Source organism: Perca flavescens, chromosome 6 (genome assembly GCF_004354835.1).
Source record: "Perca flavescens isolate YP-PL-M2 chromosome 6, PFLA_1.0, whole genome shotgun sequence".
NCBI classification, from domain to species: Eukaryota; Metazoa; Chordata; class Actinopteri; order Perciformes; family Percidae; genus Perca; species Perca flavescens.
This window is the reverse complement of record NC_041336.1, coordinates 26,533,001-26,560,423: the sequence shown is the minus strand read 5'-3', so window position 1 is coordinate 26,560,423 and position 27,423 is coordinate 26,533,001. Positions and strand designations below refer to the sequence as shown.

The window sequence follows — 27,423 nt, the reverse complement described above, 5'->3', positions numbered from 1 at the left end:
TTGTGCATAATTATTCACAAATCCCCCTACAGGAAATTAATGTATTACCCTAACCATGCATAGCCAAAAAAAAAAAAAAAAAAAAGAGGGAACAGGGTTTATTGGAGAGCGCTGTAATGAGACATCCAAAGAATTGGGATTTCAGATCTTCCTGAGTTAAATTGCTATGTTAAACACATTTAAGCAGACAAAGGGTGTGTGTGTGTGGGGGGGGGGGTGTTGGAAGAAAGCACAGATCAGTACATATCTGAGCCTTGAATAGTGCACAATACGGGGTTTGTTTCCGGTATTTTTTTATGCTGGGATCCTTTGTGTGCACGTGTGCCTCCTTTCAGCGTGCATAACCCATGCATGCATTTGGGGGCATGTTTAGAGTTTACGACACAGCAATACCTTTTAGTTTTTTGCTTCATGTCATAAAGTCTTGTGTGCTTTACAATGTAAAAAAAAAAACAGGGTGTAGTCTCAGTATTGAAAATCCTTTTGTAGAATAATCCAAACATCTGCTTTTCAGATCACACCACCAGAGAACAAATAATGCCGGTTCTTATCCTTTGCATGCTCACACAGAGCTCCCGTCACACCAGCAGCCGTTACTGGTTTTCTCGATAAATGGGTGTCATTATCACCAATACTGTGTATTTGATGCTGCACGGTGCCTGCAGCATTCTGCTAGTCAGCTTCACTTGACTTCTGGAAAAATGACAGCAAAAGAAAAGGAGGAGATGAAGACAGGAGGGAGTGAGCAATAAGCATGAGATAGTTCAATGTTGAAGAAGATCTTGTGTTTTTCTCTCTTCTGTCCTCTGGGAAAAGATAACTGTCTGCCTTGCATACTCATTTATTGAAAAATAAATGTGAAAGAAATTGAAAAAGTATGTCTGACACACTCTACCACATATAATTACATACTCCCCACACACCAGCTAATGCATAGTGTCTGAATGCAGACACGCAGAGATAGCAAGTTTAACTCTTGTACAGTTGTAAAATAGAGCAGACAATTAGTTATTGTGGGTTTCCTTTCTGCTTTATGCAGCTTTCTCTCAGCATGGGAGCCTGCTGTGAGATTGGATGGAGTGAGAGAAATAGCGAAGGAGGATGAGAAATCATTCAACGAGAGAACGTATTATATAGACGGATGAAAAGCTTGGGTATTAATTACAGTAGCTAGATTCTGGCTGCTGGTAAAGCTTTGTGGAAAGATCTGTGGATGCGTCTGTGTGTGAATGCCTGTGTGTGTGCGTGTGCGTGTGTGTGCGTTTGTTTGGAAAAAAGTGCCACTCAATAACTTGTGATGTTGAGAACAGGGTTGAGGGAGCATTTCTGATAGGTGTGTTCCACAAACAGTTCTCCCTATGATGACAGCAGTCAGGAGGAAGAGCACTCACCACTGTTAGCAGCTGTGACAATCCTTGTCTGTACTGTGTGTGTGTGTGTGTGTGTGTGTGTGTGTGTGTGTGTGTGTGTGTGTGTGTGTGTGTGTGTGTGTGTGTGTGTGTGTGTGTGTGCGTGTGCGCGCCTCCCTGTGAAGCTTGCAGACATAAGGATATTCACTTACAGGTTTGCAACTGTGAGCAACTCTGACAGACTGTGTGTGCCTTTGAGAGGAACGTTCCACACAGCTAGAACTTTCAATACTGTGTGTGTGCGTGCGTGTGCATGTGTGTGTACCTATGTGTGCTTGTGTTGTTGCAAGCCTCCCTATGAGACCCTACAGATACAGAGCTGTTAGGACGACTGCCGTACAGCTAGGCCGGTGCCTAAAATACCTAAATTTAATACCTGTGTTCTTCTAACATCTTGTCTCAACATGCAGCTACAGAAGTGCTGACTGCTCTCTGGAGCGATGCTGACACATGTCCACTGATGCTGTCTGTGCTCATGGGAAGTGCAGTTAAACAGCAATCACAAATGAACGGTGTTTACCTCTGCAGGGATGTTGCTAGGCATCTAAGCACACGGTGCGAGGATCTCTATGGCGAGAAGCCTCCTATTAAAACAAGAGCTGTTGAGTCTGTAGTCGAAGCTGTACTGGAAAAGTAGAGCTCAGCGCATCAAGGTGTTAGCAGGCTTCAAAGCCCTTCACATCGAAGAGATTTACAGTAAATGCCTTTCTGCTCCATTCAGACACATGTTCTGTCAAGCCCGCCTGGCAAGCCGGCTGCCTGGCTGCATTACCGGCAAACCCTTTGCAGTCATCAAACTTAACTGGGTTGGACGTTTTTTCTTTTACTAACGTATCTCTACTAGCTGAATGTCTTACAAAGCACCTGTATAGCATAAAATACATCCTCATTTTCCCATTGCAGTACACACATCAAGTGACATATTTTGCTGCGATAATTCATGTTCCACTGAATAATATTTTATACTGATTTAAAGGAATAGGTCCTTTTGTGTTCTCCCCCGCCATCCCTTCATATATGACTTTCTGCGATTGGTTTCAATATTTTTGTTTATCCAAACTTCATAAACAGCCGGTTGTTTGTTTCATCGATCCCATTGGTTGCTTTTCATATAACAGTTTGTTCACCTTGTACAACAATGTCTATACTGTTATGTGTCCTTCCTTCCTGCTTCAGGGTGCTGTGATCACCCCAGCAACGGCTCTAGAGCCCAGTTTGTCTCTTCACCCCTCCAGTGTAATGGCTCCTCTCACCCAGCAGATGAACCACCTGTCTCTGGGCACCACAGGCACCGTGAGTCTCAGCTTGTGCCTCCTCTAAACTATCTTGCTCTGCATGCGTGTGTGTGTGTTTATCTTTTGAGTTGTAATATAATCAATACAATTAGTCCGTAGAGATTTCCATGATCAGCTGTAATTGAAATTATCTCACGGCAGAAACCACAAAGCCACACACATGGAAATTGCCTTTTTCTGTTTGCTGAAATGTGCGATGACCCTGGGACCAAGCCAAACTATTATGTAATGTATTGTAAAGTGTCACAAAACCACATGCCTCCGCAAGAATGTCAGACAGTACTTTTAATCCAGATATTCTAAAGGACAAATTGTCTGCGTCTACATTATAATACTGTCTGTATCTCCCCCCTCTCTCTGCAGTACATGCCTGCTGCAGCGGCTGGTCCTATGCAAGGAACCTACATTCCCCAGTACACTGCAGTGCCTGCCTCTGCCATCACAGTGGAAGTAAGTTCTTACGCCTTATACTTACTTCAAACAGCAGCCTATATAGGGCTTTACAGGGCTTACATGACTTGAATATAGAGAATTATATTCACTATAATTCACATATAATTCTCTCGTATTGTGCCTCTCGGATAGATTCGATGCTAGTAAATTGAGCTGTAGTTCGTAATGGTCAGACTTTCATGAAAAAAAAGAAAGAAAATGGTACCTATGAGAGACTGATACTGAGACATCAGTGTCAGTCACTTATTTATTGCCAGTGAGGGAACTTAAGCCTTGAGAATATCAGAATCAGCTCCGTGTTCTGTCTGTGTGATTCAGAGTGAGACATTGCCACTAATTATATTAAATTCCCAAAAGTCAAAGGAACTGTTATTTAATTCCTAAAATGAGCAGCAGAAATGAAATTGGGTCTGCTGGAAAATCACTTTTAATCAATACCTGTCTTTGCTGAACTGTATTTTCTCAGTAACCTTTTTTTTCAGTGCTGTGTGGAACAAAGAGTCCTAAATTAAACCTTCTAACAGTGTGAGAAAGCTTCATATCTGACTTGTGTCTGGTGTTAGGGCATGGTGACAGACCCATCTTCGCAGACAGCCGCCCCCTCCTCCCAGGACGCCAGCGGGCAGCAGCCTTTAACAGTGGAGAATACAGGAGATCATGCCACAGCCTACTCTTACCAGCAGTCGAAGTGAGTGTTGTGACTAGACGTCTGTCTTTGTAATGCAAACTTTCTGTGCAGGTGGTACAGAGGTGTTACGTTATTGCGATATTACTCCTGCGTTGCACGTCAAGTTTTTTTTCTCCATTGTTTTAAAGGGATGAGAACAGTTAGTGGCCTGCAGCATTCTCTGTGATAACTTAGATACGCCATACATCTCTTTTACAGGTGGATTTGTCAATACACATACACAGCAATTTCCTTCAAAACACAGCTTCAAGCTGCTTTTTTAATAGTGGAAAATACGTTTTAAATGATTTATTCATAGAGAGAGATTTACATGCACATGTATTCAGCGCTCTCACTTTATGTAAAGCTCACAAAGTCATGCTATAGCGTATTATTGCAACATTATTCCATTTCAGAAAGATATAATGTATAATCTGTTATACAGTATGTTAGAGCAGTTCTCTGTGTCTTAATAACTGGCTGAAGTTATGGTAGTTATAATGTGTTGTGTAACCCAGAACTCAGATTCTCCTTTTTACTTTCAAACACTGTTTGTCACTTTGGCACGGAGGTACTTATAACTTATAATACATTATGTCCACCACTTATAATACATTATATAGTTTGTTATAAGTTGTCATGAATGATTATAAGAATTTATTAAGAGTTTTATAAAAGCCTTATAAATGCATTACAAAGTCATGAATGTGCTTATAATGCATTATTGACATAGAAAGTCTAACCGACTTTTTATTTAGCGTACGTGTGTAGAAAAGGCCAGACAGAGAATGCATTAAACTGTCTTCTACTTACAATCTTAAAATGTTCTACAACAGTGTTTGCTAAGGATGTGATTCACAAGTTAAATAAATCATGTTGAATAGTGTGTATATATATATATATATATATATATATATATATATATAGCTACAGAAGACTACAGTGTGTAGTTGCACGGACAAAATGTTGTGTAGTTTTGGTCACAGAATCATGTCAACCTTGCTTGTAAAACACATTTTTATCTTTCTCCTGGTGTTTATTCATCTTGTTTTTCTGCCTCCCTGATAACCTTCTGGTGGTTTCTTTTACACACAGCGGTCGGACAAAGAATGTGTGCCTGCTGTAGAGACTGTAGCATTGTCCACAGTTTCCTCAGTTACCCTTTTTTCACTGACTTGTTTTTCTGTCTCCTTTAGATAACAAGATTGGTAGGAATCATTGCTGCATTGCCTTTAGAAGGACTGCACTGAGGCTCTGGAGACACAAAGAGAATCAAAATGAAACGGGGACAAAAAAAAAAAAAAAAAAAAAAAAAAAGGTGACGGGCAACACTGAGGAGAGAATGCTTCCACTGTGCACAGGCACCAAATAAAAGACAAAATGAAGAAAAAAAATCAATTATATTTCTTACCTGGTTGAACCACGCAAAAGACAGAAGAAAAAAGAAATGATGGTTTACTGAACTTGAGGACAATGAAATCAAACGCAGTCTGCAGCCTTGAGTTTATCATTTCTCACTGTGAGACTTGATTTTGCCTCCGAAGGAAAAAGAGAAGACAGACTGAAATTTAAACTCAACCAACAAGCTGTACAGAAAAAAAAGAACATTTGAATGTGCAGGTAGATTTTCAGACATTTTTTATTAAAAAAAAGGAAGGAAGCAAAGTCTAGAAAAAAAACAAAAAACAGGTTGTCTTCCTTTGATATTAAGCTACATTATTTTCATTCTTTTTATTATTTGAGTAGTTTTCTAGAATATCAATGTTTTCGTAAATCTTTATTGCCTTAATTTTCTCAAACTTTGGGAAAAAAATGTTTCCATAGTGTTGAATTATTAAAAAAAAGAGAGTGGTTGAATGATTTGAGAGCTTCTTGGAGAGTTCCGCGAGCCACCGAGATGAAACCTACAAAGCTATTTGTACAGGATAAAAAAAAAAAAAGGTTGTAATTGTATGAAGATGATTTTAAATTATGTGGTGCAGTGCAGCTGATGTTGGTTGGGAGGGGGAAAAAAAAAATCTTCTTTTATGCGACTTGTAGGAAGGGTCAATACACTGCTTCCTGGGAAATGCTATTAGGTTTAATCATGGGATTAAAGTTCCATGTCTCCATCACATTTGTATTTTATTTTTTGTTTTTGTTTTTAAGTGCAGTCTTTTTACCTTTCAAAAACTGTTTGCTTTGCCTGCTTTGCTTGTCACACCGCAAAAAGAAAAGTTAAAAAAGGAACATCTCTGACTTTGACAAAAAGCAGAAATAAATGCTAGGGTTTTTAAATGTGCAAAAAGCAATAGTTTTAGTAAAACTGTTGACAGTTTCTTGAGTCTTTCTTAACCGTTGAACAAAAGCAGCCGACAGGTGGCATATTTTATACCAAAGATGAAGAAACTAGGTAGTGAAGCGATCTTCCTTACTGTATGTTGCTTTTTCTTTCTTTTATTTTCTTTCACCTCTGAAACTGAGATTTTTCTTGCTTGTTAGTGTTGGTGTGTGAGATGGTTTAATCAGTGACTGGGAACATGCAGTAGGTCTTTAACACAACTGCCTCAACAAGGAGAGCTTGCTCTGAGATGTTTTGTTTGTCATGTGATGCTCTAAAGTGGCGCTGTAACATCTGTCGAGGTAGGTATGTAATACTTTAGTGGTAAAGAGGCCAAAAACTCATTAAATCCTGTGGAATAGTAGCGTGTACTTTTTAAACCTGTGTATACGTCCAACAACACCCTCTTCAGGCTGCATAGACCAATCTTAAGTCCTTTTTATAACGGCCAGCCGAAATGCTCTTGATCAGTGGTTCCCAAACTCTTAGACCACGGACCAACATCTGACCGGATTTTTGCTTTTAGATTTTTTTTATTTCAGAAAGCGTGTTAAACCCATGACCAAAATAGTCATGCATTCTGTCATTGTGTTACTTATGGATGGAATTATAGTGAAAATAAATGATTCCCCTTTTTGCTGGGGACCCCCCTCAAGAAACCTTGGAAACCACTGCTCTAGATTTCATTTTTATATAAATTCACAGTCTCAGTCCATAAGACAAACTGTTTTACGCCGCTGTCTTGCCAAACACAAGCCATTTAAAATGTGAGTGGGGCGATGATCTCTGATAGAGGGAAGAGCATTTCTGTTGATTTTAGCTTGTGTATATTCTAAAAGGACGAGGATTTTGTTTTCTGTTTTGTGTTGCTTTTTTGGGGTCTTTTTTTAAGAATTGATTATGATGTGTGAGCTGCTAAACACTCGTATTATTGGGTCTTGTGTTGGGTGGGTGTGAAAGAGATACACTTTCAAAATTGACCATTTGAAGCCAAGATAAAGACAGTTAGTTGTTATCCATGACTTGACTGCGTAAAACGCATCCTACAAGTTTTATGCCTCTTCTCAAGTGAAAGAGGAGATGTTCCTGGTTGCAGCTCTCATAAAAACACAAAACAAATATCAGAATACTATTTTCTTCGATTGCTAAAAGCTGGTAATAAGAATCTGCATTATTTGTACTGAGTTAGAGAGCATCAGTGGACTTTAACTGGCTGCCACAAGCTCTGAGGTCAATCCTTGAAGCCCCACCTACCTGACCCTCCACCAATGAAAAGAAGCCAATGGTGACGTAGGAACAGACGGACATGTAGAAAAAGGTCAACCAAAATCAAGCAGATACAAACCTCTATGGGAAAATAAATTATTGAAAGACAGGAGAAAGTAGAGAAAGCGAAAACAAAAGTAATATTTATGAGATCTTTTTTTGTACAGGTGTGTTAAAGAAGATGCAACAGAAATAACTGATGATGCTATTTTTTTATTTGCTTGGTAACATGCCTCCCATGTCTTTGAACTTGTGATTCTGAGAGTGTCTGTAGAACCAGTGGATATTGCTGTAGTTTCAAATGTCTCCTTTCTTTATGTTTTCTTTTTAGACAAATCTTTCAATAAAAAAATGTTTCAAACAGTCAATACTCCCCTTGTACTGTATATTCTGCAGGAACAAGGCGGTACCACTAGAGTGCACTGTAGTACACAGTATGTGAGTACAAAGTATGAGATAGGGGATGAGAGGTTATTGGAGGAAGAGCTGCGAGTGTGTGTGTGTGTGTGTGTCCGTGTGTGTCTGTCTGTGTGTGTGTGTGTCTGTCTGTGTGTGTGTGTGTGTGTGTGTGTGTGTGTGTGTGTGTGTGTGTGTGTCTGTGTGTGTAATTTTAAGGTCACCACAACATCTACAGTTGCTCAGTTGACACAGATAAACAAGCGGCATTTAGATTCATACAGGCGTAGTTGTACATTAAAGATGCAGTAGGTAAGACTTATAAAACTAACTTTCTGTCATATTTGCTGAAACAATCATTTTACCTTTTGGGGGAGGGGCTTAGGAGACCGTTTGGCCTCTGGAAAGGGGGGAAGGACTGAGAAGTTGTTGATGTTCAAATTCTTTGGCTAAGTCCTGGATATTCACAATCCTACCTACAGCACCTTTAATATATCCTCTGTTAATGAATTTGATGCCACACGGAAGCCTGAATCTCTTACAACAGCCACGAAAGGTACAGTTAGTAGGTTTATTATATACTGAATAGAGAATTAGCAAAACAGGACCAATACAGTAGTCAGTGCGTTACATACACATCATGCATAATTCTCTCAAGTCCAAAGACAACAATATTACAGAAAATGATACCTAAGTAGAGATCCATTTATACAGAATGTCAAAAGACACACACACGTTTGAATTCATGCTATTTTCAGTTAGAAATGATGATGTGAAGAAATCTCTTTTCTTTGCTATAGAATGAAATGTTTTGTAATGCCTTTATTGTTTATTGTTGAGAAAAGAAACTCATTTAACAATACTGTTAGGACCGTACAATAATTCATTCTTATTTGCTAATACTTGCTGGTCACCTACCAATTAAATGTTTTGGATGTACTTATCAAGTATGTTTCATACACAGCTCAGACAGTCCGTCAGATTCATTGCTCCCTCTCAGCCATGCTTAGTGTTGCTACTGTTCTCAGGGATCTGTTGCTGACTGATTGGGACTCATTTACAGAACTGACAAAATTGAGCAAAAAAAACTCAAATAACCTTTTTGCATCAATGCTTTATATTTGTAAACTAGTCTCTGCTGATTGAAATCTATCTCTCATTCATCTTTCATAGCAACACTGAGTAGCGATTACACTGAAAACTGGAAATGTGTGGATCGTCAGTGTTGACACTATATTTAATTATACTCCACTGCCTTATCTTATATATATATATATATATATATATATATATATATATATATATATATATATATATATATATAATATAAAATATCTATATATATAAATATCTATACACTACCAGTCAAAAGTTTGGGGTCACTTAGAAATTTCCATTCCACTCCATTATAGACAGAATACCAGCTGATCTGAGTGGGTGGCTGATCTTTAATGCAATATCTACATTGAGCATTATCAGCAACCATTCAATGTTCCAAAGGCACATTCTGTTTACTAATCTGATATCATTTTAAAAGGCTAACTGAGAAAACATTGGAGAACCCTTTTGCAATTATGTAAGCACATAATGTCATCTGAAAACTGCTGCCCTGAATAAAAAACAATGCCACTGATCTCAGCTGGTATTGTGTCTATAATGGAGTGGAATGGAAATTTCTCGGTGACCCCAAACTTTTGACCGGTAGTGTATATCTAATATTTATCCAACAATACTCTGTTTTTTAAATACAGAATGAAAACCTTCACAGGGATGGCCCAGGCAAAATCATAATGAAACAATGGCACATAGCACATTCAATACATTGTTTATTAAGGTGGTTTTTATCCCGTAAATGTGGAGTATTGTTGTACTTATATCTTTCAAGCTTTCAATGCACATTGATTACACAATTTGTGACAAGAACGAGCACATGGACATTTCTGGGTGCTCTTTCATCATCAGGCTGTATCACTTGTTTTTGTCTGTAAAACAACACTAGTTTCCTTTAGTGGAGCTTGGAAGAGTAAAACTAAAAAGATCCCATTGTTCAAATCTACGCGAGTTTCCCTGAGGTACAAAATGAGTTTTTCATTTTGAGGCTCTTCAATTTTCATAAAAAACTCATAATTGAAGTAAAAGGCATTCATTAGTAACTTTCAGTAGTTTAATAACTTTTACTGTAGTAGATCCTTTGGACATGCTGCTGTAGCGCTCTCCCTCTACTTACAGGATAACAGTACAAAAGGCATTACAATGGCAGATCATTCCTTTTGTAATGTACACTCTCAATAGCAGGTGCGAATGAGGATGATGAAAACAAAGACAACAGTTACGATAGTAAGTGCTGAAAATAGAAAGACAAGGCCGGCAAAGACGGGGTCCGTCATGGGGGGGTTATATTTCACTTCAGACGGGATCATGTTGGACAGACTCAGCATGTAGCCCAAACTCCAACCTATGGTGGTGCTCTTTACCTGAAAAGAAGAGGAGAGATTTCCCATGTTTTACTGTGAATTTGCATGTGGAACACTGTATTCTTTAGTAGTAAATGCAGCTAATACATCACTTTGCATGTCTAGAGAAGTTGCACAGTTGCAGCTCTAGGGCAAAAGATGAGTCATAACACCCAAAGAACACCCATATAAATACTCCAAGTGTGTCTGTTTTTTAACTTCCTCTAAAAGGACCTACCAAACCACCAGACTCCCAGACCGCCTAAAGGCACTAAACAGGACACGCAGCACACGTACTCTCTTGTTGGTGGGATTGGAAATTGGGAGCATCGCCAGCTGTTGTGGAATGTTCTTGTGTTAAAATCTAAAGGCAAACCGCCATCCAATTTGGAAACTGCTGCTGTAATGTGTGACTTTTTCACATCTTCTGTCTTTCTTTATGACTCATGACTGATAGACTCCATGTCACAGACCAGGAATCCCCTTCTGTTGAGGGAGTTCCATTGTGAAAGACACTCTGTGTCCTCAGGGCATCCCAGAGCGATACATTGCCTGCCATTCACTCTGGCCTCAACTTTTCATGTGTGCAGATGATTACTATGTCAGCCAGCCATAGGTCAGGCCATGGGTGGCCTCATTCACACTTGTGTATGTTATTGTGTTTTAGTTTGGGTTTTTTTTTTTTTCGCTCAACCAACCTCTCTTTGGAAGTCAATGTTTTTCCATGTCTCTTTGTCAAACTTGTACCCATCCACCAGCAAAGTGAAGACATAGTGAGCTGCAAAACAGTAAGTCTTAAGATATCTTTCGTTTATCCATGTCTTTTCTGCCCTTAGCTGAAAGGAAGAGAAACAGAGATTAGAGTGGCCTGTGATTAGGAAGAAGAATGATACAATCGAATGAAGCTGAATGCTAATATCAAGACAATACTGAGGCAAAACAATGTGTGATCAAGACGGATTTCAATTCACAGTTAAAGATGCAGTAGGTAAGTTATAAAACTAACTTTTTGTCATATTTGCTGAAACTCACCCTATGTTCCAGTATAACTACATAAAGCAGGTAATTAAAAACAAAATCTGGCTCCTCTGGCACCACCTACAGCCTGTAGTGTGATTTGCAAAAATCCACCACTCCCTGTTCAGATGTACCAATCAGGGCCAGGGGTGGGTGTCTAACTGCGTGTCAATCACTGCTTAAGCACACGCATTCATTCTCCCTTGTGGGGAGAGGGGCTTAGGAGACCATTTTGGGCTTTAGTGGAAAGGGGGGAGGGACTGAGAAGTTGTCGATGTTCAAATTATTTGGCAAAGTCCTGGATCTTCATAATCCTACCTACGGCACCTTTAAGATAAGATCGAATAAAACTACATGCATCCAGAAGGATTTTTTTGTGTAAAAGGTGCTATTTTGAGGTCTGATACACAGATGTGTCTATAGGTTCCGTGAAATAGAGAAATATCCGCTCTGACGTGGCAGAAATATTCTTAAAGTGCTTGAAATCTCCAAATAGCTGAGCTGATCATTCTAAAACAACAACCCTATCAAATATGATCTGTATGTGTAAGTTTAATGCACATAGTTTGTGTTTATTGAGTTAAGTTTCTGTTATGACATAATGTTTTAATGGAAGCACCCACACTAAATCACACAGAGAAGAAAATGTTCCCACACTGCTTGGCACACCTCAGCCGGTGATCTCAATCAGGTTTTGTGCCTTAGGGAAAAAAAACACTGACTTCTGCTCTTTTCTCGATTTGTAAAAATATTGTGTAATGTTAACCTATGAGTGGTAGTGTTTGCTGCACCACTTAGAATATAGAATTCCTGTCCCTTTTCTTTCCTACATTATTGCTCCTCCCAACATTTACTTTGTTTCTAACTCTTCCTAAACTATCTTCTCATCCTCCTGGTCCACCTATCTTCATTTTCTTATTACTAGCTGTATAAAATTGGAAAAGCTTACTTCTGTCCAATTTGTGTTGCAGAATTTTGTAATTGAGGCGTTGAATTGATCAAGATCCGATGTTCCATTCATCCCAAGCGCCCTAGAAGTAAAGAAGAATCCTGCATATGCCTGGGAGGAACAGTAGAGACATATCGTAAGATTTTTTTTCATCTTCATCTCTCTTCTTGCATGTGTTCCATTTGCTCTGTTTTACCATAAAATCTCCAGTGACGGGTGGCTGCTCGACCCCGTTGAAGGAACACTGGGATGAGTTACAAGTCTTGAAATCAAATATGGACTTCACTATGCTGCCGCACTTGTCTGGGTCGGCTGTTCCCACCAAGAAGAGTTCTTGATCTGGGTTGTAGCCGTCCGGCTTTTTTGTGCACTCTGTGTCATAAATGTATGAGGCCTTGAAGGTGGTGTTGAAACCTTCAGGGTAGCAGGGGTTTATAATGTAGGTTGGGTCAGATGATTCCTGGAACGTTGACAGGACGAAATGTCAAAAGAAAGAATGGAGGATGAGTAAACACAACTACATATAAGAAAAAAAGGGACAGGAAGAGACATGGAAGGATAAGATAAGACCTTTGGACAGAATTACTTGCATTTACAGACACCATCTATATATAAAAACCCTCATTAATTTACTTGACTATGACATATAGGACCTGATGTTAATACAACACTTTTAAGTTAACATTTTATGCCAGGACACTGCTGCAAATGTAATACCCATAACATATTCTCACTGAATAGCATATTTATCCAGCTCAATTACTAATAGTTTCAAGAATGAAGCTATAAGCTGCAAGAAATAATGCATTTCTCGCAGACTAGCATGACGACATTCACGGTCCGATCAATATTCTTAATGACATAATGCATTCTTGACTGATCTCCCTTTGCCTGTTAGCAACTCAGCGTCAACACCGTTCACTAATCAATTCTTAACTGGGCATTAATGGATCTTGGCCTGCACATGCATGCAAAAAAAACAGACATTCCCACTGCCATGCGCACCATACACACACACACACACAAGCACTTAAACATGAACATAGAAACACATACTATACAGGGAGAGAACTCAGAGAAGAACCATCACCCTTATAGTACATGAAAGACATGACCTTTATTGATAGAAAACACACACACACACACACACACACACACACACACACACACACACACACACAAAACAAAAAGCTGTGTACCTGAACTACTTTGTCCAGAACCCTTTTGTCAGCCTCGTTTTTGCCATAGCAGAGGAAACTGTGTGCGTAGACGTTGTAAGGGTAACCATACAGTTTGACATGCAAGTAGTCAGGCCCGCTGAGATCAACCTGGACAGCAAAGGCGATCTGTGTTGACGCCCCACCGAGGTCCATGGACCCTACAGTATTTTTCCCTTCTGGGCGTACATAGGTATTCCAAAGGTTTTTCTGCAAAAATAATGGGAAAGGTTAGTATAGGATGAACCGTGTGATGGCCCTGTTTGTGAAGCAATATTCTTTTTTTCACCTTTAAAGGGATATGTACATGTTGACCTACAGATAGATCCATGACAGTGTCTTACCTCGAGGAAGTTTCCCATGAGGTAGTTGACAGTGACCCACCCGTACAGCCCTTCTTCTTGACCAGTAATGATGGAAGCATTTTGGAAGTTGAAAGGCAAAGATCTCAGGTATTCTGTGAGACTTGCCAGGATTTCATTGGACCTCTGTTCATCCTTCTCACTTATAGCAAAGCAGGAAAAAGGAACACAATTACAGATCTTATTGGAAACAGGAAGGTCAGAAGCCATGACATATGGAATCAGTGTCATTAAAGTAATAGTTTTATTTTTTTTTTTTGTTGGAAAAAAAGAATAGCAGATTGATACTACTGTCATGTCTGTACACTACATAGGAAGCCAGAGCTGGCCAGGAGATGGTCAGCTTAGCGTAACATAAAGACGGATGAAGTGAATTTCCCCAAATATGTACTACAATACCAACATCAATAATAAGTATATACGTGGAGTATTTAGACTTAGACATGAAGGGGACATATAAAAAAACTCACTTTTTCAGTGCTTGTGCACATACATTTAGGTATATGGAATGCCTACCAACCCACACACTGTGAAATAAGACAACGCAGTCAGTTTTTTTGTGGGCTGTCTAGATCAGAAAACATGGGATTCAACAAGTCATTGAGATTTAGCTCCCCTTCCTATATCACATGCAGGCTCATTAGAATATACCGCCCCATCTGATTATCTCCATCCACGGCTTGAGAATTACCTTTGCAAAGGTGCGCCATATTTTTCTCACAAGCCTATCAGAGCCGACTGGGCTTTTCGAGAAGGGGTACTTAAAGAGACGCTAAAATGAAGCATATATATGTTTTCTTAAAACATGCAAACATGTTCTAGTAGAAACCCAAGATATCAGTATGAACCTAAAAATTAGCATGATATGTCCCCTTTAATGAATTTAAAGCAAACTAAACAAACAATTTGAGAGGACCCCATATTTCCACTTCCCAGCATCAGTGTTACACCATCTGAGCTCGTGAATTTTGCCCCACCCTGCAGTCTAAACGTGTTTTTACTGATGGGGCTTCCTGGTGACGCAGAGGGCTTTGGGGAAAACCATGTGGTGCATGAATGGTTCACTCTCCAATACCTTAATGGCGAGAGAATACCCTAAAGCTGACTTATTTCAACACTTTCTTACTGCAGCAGTCTCATTCCAGCAGTAGCTCCCAGAAACAGAGGTGTGGTTTTATGTTTTTTAGCAGGAATGGCTTTGGTGATGTTGTCCATGCATTCTTTGAATCCCTTCCATGATTTGGCATCTTTCTCTGGGTCAACTTTCATCTCTGAGATGCCATTACCTGTGGGCACAAGGCAAAGATAAAATCATATTCCTAATCACAGGCACTACAAATGTATAGTGATATGTTAATGTTAATGTGTAACATTTGTAACTTGGTCGGTTCAACAAACAAATGATTTAAAAAATGCTCAGTAAGCTTTGGCTTTTTATTTTTTCTCTTACTTACCCCCTATACTTCAATTTACTCTACAGCAGAATTTTCATTTAACATTTTATGTAACTCAATTCTAGAAAATGTAGAACTTTTCCACACAAAACCTGTGTCGGTTTTAGAGAAGCAGCAGTAACTCACCAGCAACTTTACAGTTCATTATCTCAGTCACCTCTCCGGTTTCATTCCTCTTCTCCCCTGGCCACTTGTACAGGTGCACATTGGAACGTGATGAACCTGAGTCTATCACTATGCCATACTGAAGAAGAAGAAGGGAAAAAAAGCATTGTTTGGTCTATCTAATAGCACTTCTTACCTTGATTAGTGAAATTTCTGAAAGCCCTAAACAATTTTGTTAATATAGCAAAGAGCTGAGACTGTCAAACTACAGGCTGCTGCGACCCCCACCACCCCTTTAAAAAACACACGTTGTCCATCAGGACCAGGATCATGACATCTGACCCTGACGTCTGGAAAACGTCTGGCATCACATTCACAACTGATTGTGTGGGAGCCGAAGTATGTGTTTGTATACATGGTTTCTGTTTCTTTTTGTATGAGAACCTTTATGTACTTTTACTTTGTTGAAGTGAAGAAGATCTACAGCCAAATAATGCCTACACATTTCTGTGTGCATCCATGGACATTTGTGCGTGTGCATGTATATGTTCACCTCTAAGCTGTACTCTTTGGACGTCCAGGTGTCCTGGATGACGGCAACAGTAACAAGGGCAGCAATACTAGCCAAGAGGAGAAGCAGCACTCCAGCTATGCGACACTTGTAGCCCATTTGCTGTTTGGAAGCCATTTCCTGTTGGCAAGAAATGGGGTTTAAAAAAAAACAACAAGCGTGGCTCTCACTAAAAGCTTTTTAGCTCTCAAAGTGATGACATATGGAGAGGTTTGAAAAATGATGATGAACAATAATAGTATACTTTATTTACTTTAAGCTGAAAAAGAAATTGGCAGCATTAATAGTATTGATGGACTAAGCAATACCACCAAACAAACGCATAAAAAGAAACAGAATCAGGAGGAAGAATGTGGATCATGATTGGCTGTCTGAATAGTTGCTGTGTTTTCAGTTAAATTGCTTACTTTTTATTATGAACAATTACGAAATACTTTAATGCCATAATATTATGTTTTACCTATTCAATTAAGGCAAATATACAAAGATTAAAAATGTACGTGTTTTTATGATCCGCAAAGGAGAATACAAGCTTCAGCTTAAGATTCTTTGAAGACAGTGAAGTGGGGATTTAAAGTTTGATTTAAGAGAGTTTTGGAAGGTGCCAGTTTCTACCAAGGTTGTCAGCAAGAAGAAAGAATAGGCTTAAAAGTCCTCAACAGCCAGCAAGCAAACTGGCTGCTGTCTCATTAAAGTCTGGCATCTTTAGCCTTGAAATCTCAAAGGTTTTGGTTGTGTTGTTTATATAAACTTGAACTGCGTTTGCAGTTATGCAGGAATGAAACCTTACTGGTTAATTATATATCTATCTAATTCGTAAAAAAACACTGATTGGCAGAACTTGTTCAGGGCTTAAGGAAGGGCCGTAGAGTGTATGGGTGCACAGCTAGATTACAACATCCAAGATAAGATTGCTGCCACATTTCAGTATTGCACAAACCCACTGGACAGGGAAACCTGCCATTGAAGATGATTCAACAAGTCCTCCAAAGCATACAACAATATAGGTTGTTAGTTCATACCCTCTAACACAACCCACGGGAGCGTTTTCCATTCCAATATCTAAACCACGGTTTAAAACACCTCAATAACGTTGTGAGACAGTTGCAGTTTGGTTATGTTTAGGCACTTAGCTACTTAGTTAAGTGTAGTCAAAGATCATTTAGGGTTAAAATCAGACATTCATTCACTTCCGGTTAAGCATGCTCCTACGTGACGTAGCTCCGTTTCTTCCATAAAGTAAAATAAACTCGGCTTTTACTTTTATTTTCAAACGGGACATGAACCCTTGGTGAAAGTCCTGTGTTTGTTTGACCCATCCACCATCCCAACCTACCTCCTTAAAGGTGCTCTAAGCAATGTCACACGTTTTTTAGGCTACAACATTTTTTGTCACATACAGCAAATATCTCCTCACTATCCGCGAGCTGCCTGTCCCCTGAACACACTGTAAAAAAAACGTGGTCTCTGTAGACAGCCCAGGGTCTACAAACGCAAACAAAAACGAACTGCGCCAACCTACACCCACGAAACATAACAAACAGTATTCCAGCCAATAACCGACAAGAAGGATTTGGGGGTGGGGGTTGGGGGGTTAGTGCGCGGAAGCAAGGAAGGGAGGGAGAGGGAACGGGATGAGGAGAGGGGGAGGGGGTCGAGCTAGCCTCGTTTTGTTTGAAAATACTTTGAACGTCAACAAGAAGTGCCGTCACCCAACATCGCTTAGAGCACCTTTAAGTGGAAATTTGGTGCTTTTATACTTCGTCGCCTTACTTTCTGCTATGCTCGCATCATAACTACTACAGCCACGAGAGGGCGCCGCTACTATAAACGTAAATGTGACTCGTAATTGCTGCTTGAACAAATCACTTATGTGGCCGTTTTTCGGGGAAGGCCAGTCTCAGATCATTGGTTCATACAGTAATTGTGTTTTGTGTTTAACTCTTTCTAACGGCTTTGAAGAAACAACCAGACATTGAGTACAAACACTGACATTTAGAACAAACACATATGATGTCAAGCTTTAGGCAATGATCTGCTGCTCACCTCGGAGAAACACTTTTTTCATTCAAATTTGGATCTTGTTGATAAACATGGCGTGCCACAAACAGCTCTGTTTGAGTTTCAAGTGTATACTAAATGACAGAAAATATGCTTTGATGGAGAAAAGTCAAATGTACACAAGGTTAAAAGAACATTTTTAGCATATAAAAGACTGTTCTTCTACCAGAATCACACACATTTGACGTAGTCAATATGGCTGCAATTACGAGTCACACACAAACTCTGTAACACGACCTAGACGCGCACACACACATTCCCGTGAACCAATACATTTTTTGGATTCTAATATTCTGATTAATTTTATTTTCTATGCATGTTATTTACACCTTAGTTCTTTAAATGTGCATGTTCTCATTGGTATTTGCTGTATATGAAGATAATCTATAGTTGGGAGTGGTGGCCTAGAGGTTACCTAGGTCGCCAGTTCAATCCCCAGACCGACAGGATAAAATCTGGGTGAGGAAAGTGAAAGAGCAGCACTTCACCCTCCCTCATTAGCACCACTGAGGTGCCCTTGAGCAAGGCCCTTAACCTCCAACCGCTCCAGTGGAGCTGCTCAGTGGCCAGCAGATCAGACTGTGGTGGTAATGGGCAGCTTCCAGGTATGAATGTGTGCAACTGTGTGAATGTGACAGGTCGTCGTCATTGCAAATGAGAATTAAAACTACAACTAAGCCTAGCAATGTCATGCTATGTAACCTTCTTCATAACAATAACAAGGACTGAATATATGCCTTTTAAAATTGCATGTTTTTTATAGTTATGAAAGAAATGAATGATCATAAATGATGACACAACAATGGATAATATTCACCCATCCTTTCCTTAAACATGTTTTCTTAACAGCAATGGGAGGTCATAAATGGACTCGACAGTAATTCCAACCTTGTGTCAGTCTCCAGGTATTAGGTATTGCTGTGTCAGCCTTGTCTTGGGTGTCATTATCAGTCTGTCAAACAGTTGGGAGAGTAAGCAGCACCACAAGTATCCATCTCCCTCTCTATCTCTCCCTTTTTTTCTCAGATTTAAGTTTCTTTTTAAGTTGTATAAACTCCAAATCAATATTTGACTCCATTGTTGTCATCAGACTATAACAACACCGCAGTGACAATGTTTGTTATTGTTTGACATTACAGCATTTAGAGTTGCCACAGCAACTTCATGTGTAAACATGCAGGTAAAACGGCTAGACAACAAGACAGACAAATGTTGTTTTAGTCGGCTTAACATTCTACCGTTATGTGTGTGTGATATAGTTGATATTCCAGGTTTATAAATGTGGGTGATATCTCTTTAAAGCTACGCTCTGGACATTTCAATTTCCCAAAGTTTTCCAAGGCTTGTGAAAGAGATACAGGGACTCTGTGGGAGTAGTAGTTGTCAATGTTTTTTTCTGCCAGCATTGTGTGAGAAACATAAAAAAAAAATCTGCTTTTTACATTTACATTTAGTTAGACTAATGTAACCTGAAACTGAAAATAAATGCTTCTATGTGTAAAGCTTATGACCTAATCATTTGCACCTACTGGCCAACTAGTGGTTAGTTTATCCTTAACATCAGTGTCCTGTTGTTGTGTATATATCACTTATATCCTCACATAAGTTAAAATGCAACCTCTGTGGATTAATGCCAAGACATTCATCTAATGCATTAATGGATGTGAAAAATTGCTGAAAGATGAAATATCTGTGACTGCCCAATGGTTGTTTGAGGGTGATGTGGTTCATTAAGTTCTAATGTTGTTAAGGCTCTTTCACCAACACTCCCTTCTTTTGCTGGAGGACCCTGGGTCACCAAACCAAAAGTTATGCTTTTTTTGTCTGTATCATGTCTTGTATTAGTAATTTTTCTCAAATATGTTTTGACACATTTGACACACCTTACATCATAGAAATTAAAATCTAATTTGCATTATGTTACAAACAGGTGAAATGTGGATGCAGACAGTAAAAGCAAGTAAGCTAAGTAGAGACAGTTTGGTTTTACTATAAGTCATTTACTGTAATTTAGAATGCCAAAATATTTCAATCTTCAGGTCTGAAACACAGTATACTTCTTAGTAGTTTTGCATCAAACATGTCCACTTGTATATGATATTATATATCACGAGATTACACCGCAAGCAGTTATGTATTCACTTGATGCAGCATTCACAATGTACAAGATGACATAAATGTGTTTTCTGGTCTAAAGTCAAACACACAGCCACAACCACCCCGATGCACAACAAGCCCCCCTTACTCTTCATTTGTAAAAGTTATATTTGTAAACTAAATACACAATGCAACCAAACTAGTTTAAATGAAATGATGAGTCAACCAGAGGAAGCAGCAAGTCTGCATCTTAAATTAACATTGCAAGATTCAACACAGACAACACCCTCAATATCCCTACACGCATACTGTATATGCCCATAATATTCACTCTGCTTGTTTAGACTGGTCCTCATGAGGTAAAGGGGTGGAATGTGGTTAAACACTAACACATGCACATATCATACAACACAGTGAGGACCAGTAAATCAACTCACACAATGAAACAAATTTACCTGCATCAATTAACTGTTTAAAATTCCAGGTTGTTTTTTTGTTTTGTTTTTTTTGTTTACTGGTGAATAAATGTTTTGTGAACAGGTAAATAGATGCATGTGAGAGAGAGGAGGTGTGTTTGTTTCTTACCTTGAAGAGCTGGTTTGTAGATCCTAGTTGGGAGCGGGAGTGAGATGGCTCTGAGGAAGCGATGAAGAAACACAGCAGGAAACAGGGGAGCAGCAAAGGAAGAGAGAGAGAGAGAGAGAGAGAAAAAAAAAGAGAGAGAGTGTGTGCTGTGAGTGGGAGAGATAGAGGGGGATTGGCTAACAAGAGCAGGAGCTGTACCCCAACAAAACACAATGTCAGGGACAGAGGGAACATGGGAGGAGTAATGCATTACAAACTCCAGTTTTCACCACTCCCACTACACCAGTGCAACCAGCTCATAAGCGCACTGTCTGTGTGTAATGATTAAGCACAGACACAGGTATTTGTGCATATGCATGAAACAATGTGAGAAGAGAGAGGGGGAGCGGTGGTAAAGTTAATTGATGTAATCAATAAGCTAAAGTGCATCTGCTGCACAAGGTCAGCTCTTATTTGATAAGCTTAAATTGAAGGCCAAAGGATGATGAAAAGTAAAGGATCAAGCACTGTACCAACAATCAAGGATATGTCGCTACCTGCAAGCTCTCCCACTCTCTCTCTCTCTCACGCTCACTGGGATCTAAGTTAAATTGTTAAACTAAGCCTTGGGCTAACTGTAGTGAACAATATGACCCACTTAGCCTGATGTAACTGATGGGCTTATGGCTCCTCTGAGCTAAGTTAACTATCTAGGAATGGGAACAGCACTCAAGGGTGTGGGGATCTTGCAGCTGGTCTTACTACCTGGCTCTTTGCCTCCATTCTGCACTTTGCTTCATGTCATACTTTTGATTTGTCATATTCATTTTTACTAAGAATGTAAAGTCGCTGCAATGCTTCCCATCACTGTGGCTGTTTTATACATCCAGCGGATTCCTTAAAGGGGTGATAGAATGCAAAACCGCTTTTACCTTGTCATAGTTGAAAAACGACAGTTTGTCAATTCCATTGACACCTCTTTCCTCCGCAAATCTCACAATTTGAAACTGCTGCTGAAAACGGGCGAATCTCAACAAAGCTAAAAGTTACGGTGGCCCTGAGAGGCCACAACACGCAACATTAAGAAAACACACGCAAATAGACCACCGCACGCAAAAATAAGAAAACACACACAAATAAGAAAACTCATGCAAATAAGAAAACTCATGCAAATAAGAAAACACACGCAAATAAGAAAACACATGCAAATAAGAAAACAAACGCAAATAAGAAAACACATGCAAATAAGAAAACACACGCAAATAACAAAACACACGCAAATAAGAAAACACATGCAAATAAGAAAACAAACGCAAATAAGAAAACACATGCAAATAAGAAAACACACGCAAATAACAAAACACACGCAAATAAGAAAACACATGCAAATAAGAAAACAAACGCAAATAAGAAAACACATGCAAATAAGAAAACATGCAAATAAGAAAACACGCAAATAAGAAAACATGCAAATAAGAAAACACACACAAATAAGAAAACACATGCAAATAAGAAAACACGCAAATAAACCACAGCACGCAACAATAAGAAAACACATTCAAATAGCCTACAACACAACGGAAGTGTTTCCAGGGGACACTTTTAAGTGATACACACATGCCTCAACCATTGGCGTTTCAATCTGTGTTCTTCTATTGACTTGTGTTCTTGTGTCCCTGTGAAACGTCATCTTGTTGCCAAAGTACTGTCCCAACACACAAGTTCGCATTTCACCAAGAACAGTTAAGATTCCCGGAAATGTTCTTGACCCATTTTGATTTTACCGAGGATGCATTGGTTGATAACTTGTATGAACTTGGCAGCACCCGTATCCCAACATTCATTTCGGCATTCAACGAGGGTCCGGTTTCCGGTACGTAGACAGACCAACAACGGAACAATTGTAAAAAATGTTGTCATTTTATTCATCACTAAATTCACTTCTGAGAACGTTTTAGGCGAGAAATGAACTGTTCGGCAACTGCGAAAATGCCAAATTGACAATTTGCTTCAGGGGCCGCTAGCTTGTCGCTCGGACAGTCATGCTCGGAGACCCCGCTGTAAGCTGGAGATCTCTCGGCCACGACAGGCACTAGCTGGCTGTCGTGTCACTTTATAGAGCTTCTCAATTCCGAAAACTTTGATGACGTTTCACAGGGACACAAGAACACAAGTCAATAGAAGAACACAGATTGAAACGCCAATGGTTGAGGCATGTGTGCATTACTTAAAAGTGTCCCCTGGAAACACTTCCATTATGTTGTCGGCTATTTGCATGTATTTTCTTATTGTTGCGTGCTGTGGTTTATTTGCATGTGTTTTCTTATTGGCGTATTTTCTTATTTGCGTTTGTTTTCTTATTTGCATGTGTTTTCTTATTGTTGAGTGCTGTGGTTTATTTGCATGTGTTTTCTTATTTGCGTATTTTCTTATTTGCGTGCTTTCTTATTTGCATGTTTTCTTATTTGCGTGTTTTCTTATTTGCATGTGTTTTCTTATTGTTGAGTGCTGTGGTTTATTTGCATGTGTTTTCTTATTTGCATGTGTTTTCTTATTTGTGTGTTTTCTTATTGTTGCGTGCGGTGGTCTATTTTCGTGTGTTTTCTTTGCGTGTTGTGGCCTCTCAGGGCCACCGTAAAAAGTTGACATCAACTCCTCAACTCCTACCTTATTTGGCTCTAGTCTCTAATCTTTGTCATGCCCCAACATTTACATAGGCTACACCACTGACCTGAGGTCAGCTTAGTCTTCTGAATCTAGCTAGGTCATGCAGATCTCAGAAATTTTACACATTGTTGCTCTGCTATTTAAGTACTAAATTCACTTCTGAGACTTTTTTATGCGAGAAATCAACTATGTAGAGGTCTAATATGTTCCGTTTTACAGAAATGGATGGCTAATTGCAAATTTTGTCCGACTGTGTGTCAGAGTTCAGCAGGAGCTCAGCAGGCTAACGTGACAGCGGCCGGTGCTGCCTCGCCGCCCAGCGTGTCCTCCTTCACAGACCCTGGCCCACTGTCACCTAGATGGATCTCCGTCACGACCAGCAAAAGTTGTAGCTAAGCTTTGTAAGACCTTAGGGTAGCTGTAATATAAGTGCCGTGACAAAATTCAAAGTGGAAATATATTATAGTTATGCCGAAAGTGTAGCTAGCTAGCCGCAATCTTTACCCATAGGATGGAAGGGACACTAGCAGCTAACGAAACATTCACAAAAATGCATTAAATTGAAATTGGACACAACTGTTAGCTTTGTAAGACCTTAGGGTAGCTGTAATATAAGTGGTGTGACAAAATTCAAAGTGTAAATATATTATGGACCTTTTTTACAGCAGACATTTTGACTTGTCATAGTAGGAAAAGCGCAGCTGAAATTGATAACCTTAACGATGGCTCAATTCCATCCAGTGTCCCAATAAGCTATTTCAGTGAGTCAGCATGCACAATACCAGGGCCCCCCCTAAGTGGAATGCATGTATTTGAATACATCTGGGCTTTTCCTATTATGACATGTCAACATGTCTGCTGTGAAAAAGGTCTATAGTTATGCTGGCAGCCGGCCAGCTCCGCAGACCCCTGAGCCCCGGTAGTCCAGTAACCCAGAAACGGTGACTTTCTCCTGAGTATGGAGCACAGCGGGGCTGCCGCTGTCTCGTCAGACTGTGTGGACCTCCTGAAGTCCGACATGTCTTACCAAATTTGCAATTAGCCAATTTTTTTCATATTTGAGCTTCATATAGTTGATTTCTCGCATATAAAAGTCTCAGAAGTGAATTTAGTAACGAAAAATTGCAGTGTCTGAAATACGAGACCTGCTGTCTCGTCTTCAATGTATGTGTATGTAGTTCACTCAACCAATCAGCGCGCAGCTCATCTAAAGAAAAGCTCTCGTTCCAAATAGGGCCAAAACACAGGGATGCATAAGGGCCCATAAAATAGTAACTGGGCCATTTTCAGCCCAATCAGTGTTACATACCCTATTAGGAGACCTTAAGGAACAGTGTGAAATACCCTATATAATCATTCTATCACCGCTTTAACATTTCAGCATGTGGGCGGTCTTCTTGTAATTGGACTGTCTACGAAGAAGACACTGATGGGGCCAGTCAAAGTGAATTACATGTCGGATTCAGTGCTCAGTGAATGAAGATAAAGTATTTTAGCTGCCTAAAATGATACCTGAAACCCACTGTTCTGAATGAACCGGACAGACAGGACAATGAAAATTAGATTTGCACCGAGAGAGGAAATAGAAGAAAGGCAGAAAGCTTCTACTTAACTTTCTTTTTCAAGCCTCCTGGATACAGATTAAACATCTGTGCTACTTCTACTTACAGTTAGATACCTGAGGCGTGTCCATCCCAGTGTTTCATGATTAATTTATATGGGTGCTGCTGCTGCTAAAAGTTAAAGGGGCTGTACTCGACATTTAGAATATTAACATTGCAGAAACAAATATGGTGGTAATGTCTTCCTGAGCAGAGAATGAAGTCACACTCCCTCTGTGTGTGTTGTAATGCATTTTTCTCTGTTCTTTGTTTTGATAGCCGGTCTGGCCGTGCATTCTTGTTAGTGCATGTGGCCATAAAGAGAGGTAAAGTATTTCACGTATTGGGGAATGGTTTGTGAGAGCTATGTGGAGGTAGTCTCTTTTTTTTTCCCAACATTTTGCTGGTGCATGGCTACACATCTGCTGCACACAGGTTGCCACAACCTTGTTTAAAAAACAATCATGTGGTGGCCTGTGTTCCCATGCACTAAATACAAACAAAATGTTAAAAAAAACCTCAAAAACATTGTTCCATATAGTGGCACTTGTGGTAGATAGCCTACATTTAACGAAAGTTTTTAATGAACATATCTGCAAAGTTGCAACGTTATATACTAAATATGTCTGCAAAGCGTTCACTGTCAATATAATTTTAACATTAACATCCATCTGCGGCAACAAAAGCATCATTTGTTTGGTATTTGTTAAATATAAAGAATAGCCCACACTGACTTCTATAATATTTACCTTCCCATTAGCCTAACCAAAACTAAGTTTTAGAAGACTGCACAGGATGCAGGACACATCAATGCGCTTTGAGTGTCTATGATAAAGCGCTATATAAATGTAATAAATAATAATAATAATAATAATCAAAAGTTTGTCTTTTAAAAACGAATTTGGCCAAGGAAAGTAGTATAAACTGGATTTTTCGTTAGGTGGAAGATGGTTGTACCTCGGCATACTGTACTTTGCATCTACCTTCACGTCAATGGTTTGATGCACCGCCCGGCGAAGAGGTAAGGGACCCAAATCAAACAGACCCTCGACGGTACGCGTTCAACAGGAGCCTTCTGGGTCTAGCTAACATGCTAAATGTTAAACATGCTAACGTTCTGACCATGGTGGATCCTCCTGGTGACTTCTTGGGTTCAAAGAGGAACTGTTACCTTCAGGGAGGTGTGTGAGACCTTTCTGCTGTTTCTGACAACATAACCTCTGTCACAGTTGTGTCCGCAGTGGGACAGATATACAGTAGGCTATAGTATGCATTGTGAATGAATGAACGACTTTGATTGAGGACGACTTGCGGTGCGCTAGACTCACATAATGTCTTTCAGACAAGTGAGTAGCCTATGACAAACTTGCTGTGATGGTTAGAGAACTTCAATGTTGCAAGTCAAAGTAGCGTTGTAGCAGCGCCTGTGTTTGTGCAGCTGTAATTTTGCTTTATTATACGTGCTTGTGGCTGAAGCTGTTGTTGATTAGGCTATTATTCTAAGAAGTATTGCTTGCATTGCACCCGCCAATTTGTGTCCGTACAGTATAGCCTCTTTTATTTATTGTCGGTCATTTTTGTTTAATTGTCTTAAGTTGTTTACTCTTTTGTATCATTCTTGTAAGGCAACAATGAAAAAAAGCGTTTGTACAATCGATCATCAGTTGTACAGGCTGCAAAGTGCCTAGACTGTATAGAAAAGGAATATCGTTTTGGACATAGGGGGCTTTGTGGTGGGATGTACGGTATACCTTGACAGTTAATGCACTTTATTTTGTATCCGGTTTTTAAAATTTGTATTTAGGTCCATTATATAACATCATAAGTTTTTTCTTTACCCTCCCTCTACCCCCCTCTTTCCCTTTAAAAAAAAAAAGAATAAAATAATGCAGTAACGTTTATTCAGAAGAGTAGCCTACATTTTATGTATGTCATACTTTTTACTTTTATACAGCACATTTTTACATGAAAAAGAAATAATTATATTTGTAGACCTGCATGACTAAAATTGAAGTAACAGTACTTTTACTGGAGTAAAATATTCATACTCTTTCCATTCCTGATTATACCGTCGCAGCACTGTAAAAACATATGATCACCTGGTGTAGGCCTAACGTATAGCCTACTGCATTCTCTCCACTGATACAATGTACCAGTACTTTTATTGTGCTTTATGCTTTACACCATTTTTTACTACTACTATGCAGGTATGATCTAATATATTCCCTGACGTTTTACCCAATTTGTGCAATTAAAAAGTAGCAATGAAAAGTTCCTGTATTCATTTTACAATGATTTTCACAGTAAATTATTATCAACACATTAAGCATTCTGCACAAATAGGTGTTCATACTTTTCAAATGCTAGGGGCACTGCCACCCTGCTGCAGCTGCATCCGCAGCCCTTATGGCCTCCTATAAATACATCTTGGCAATAAAGTTGTACTTCCATATTATATTCAATATTATAATTAATGGATACAGTTAGGCTAACTCTGAG

At 39.4% G+C, this 27,423-nt stretch overlaps 2 protein-coding genes across 13 annotated transcripts in view; one reads left to right on the top strand and one right to left on the bottom strand.

Moving 5' to 3' along the window:
- LOC114557091 (RNA-binding motif, single-stranded-interacting protein 3) overlaps window positions 1–5,123 on the top strand; it is a 209,249-nt gene extending 204,126 nt beyond the window's left edge. For 7 of the 11 annotated variants that reach the window (XM_028580374.1, XM_028580373.1, XM_028580372.1 and 4 more), the window contains 5 exons: window positions 2,586–2,702; window positions 2,846–2,929; window positions 3,068–3,154; window positions 3,721–3,845; window positions 5,021–5,123. In XM_028580374.1, coding sequence (XP_028436175.1) covers window positions 2,586–2,702; window positions 2,846–2,929; window positions 3,068–3,154; window positions 3,721–3,845; window positions 5,021–5,024 — 417 coding nt within the window. In that variant the 3' untranslated portion in view covers window positions 5,025–5,123. Of the gene's footprint in view, window positions 1–2,585; window positions 2,703–2,845; window positions 2,930–3,067; window positions 3,155–3,720; window positions 3,850–5,020 lie in introns of those variants that run through there. The other 4 variants (XM_028580379.1, XM_028580380.1, XM_028580378.1 and 1 more) reach the window with 3 other exon arrangements.
- A 4,492-nt stretch (window positions 5,124–9,615) lies between these two features.
- entpd3 (ectonucleoside triphosphate diphosphohydrolase 3) lies at window positions 9,616–26,234 on the bottom strand. 2 transcript variants are annotated; one of them, XM_028580715.1, is made up of 11 exons: window positions 25,882–26,234; window positions 20,678–20,727; window positions 15,917–16,054; window positions 15,385–15,502; window positions 14,931–15,090; window positions 13,787–13,946; window positions 13,425–13,652; window positions 12,422–12,685; window positions 12,226–12,336; window positions 10,958–11,095; window positions 9,616–10,280 (listed from the first exon to the last, which is right to left on the bottom strand). In XM_028580715.1, exons 1-11 carry the CDS (start codon window positions 25,901–25,903, stop codon window positions 10,092–10,094), a joined length of 1,578 nt encoding a protein of 525 aa, XP_028436516.1. In that variant the 5' UTR covers window positions 25,904–26,234; the 3' UTR covers window positions 9,616–10,091. The 2 variants fall into 2 exon arrangements, with proteins under 2 accessions (XP_028436516.1, XP_028436517.1); XM_028580716.1 differs by having other exon boundaries at window positions 25,908–26,233.
- Between the last annotated feature and the right edge of the window lie 1,189 nt (window positions 26,235–27,423).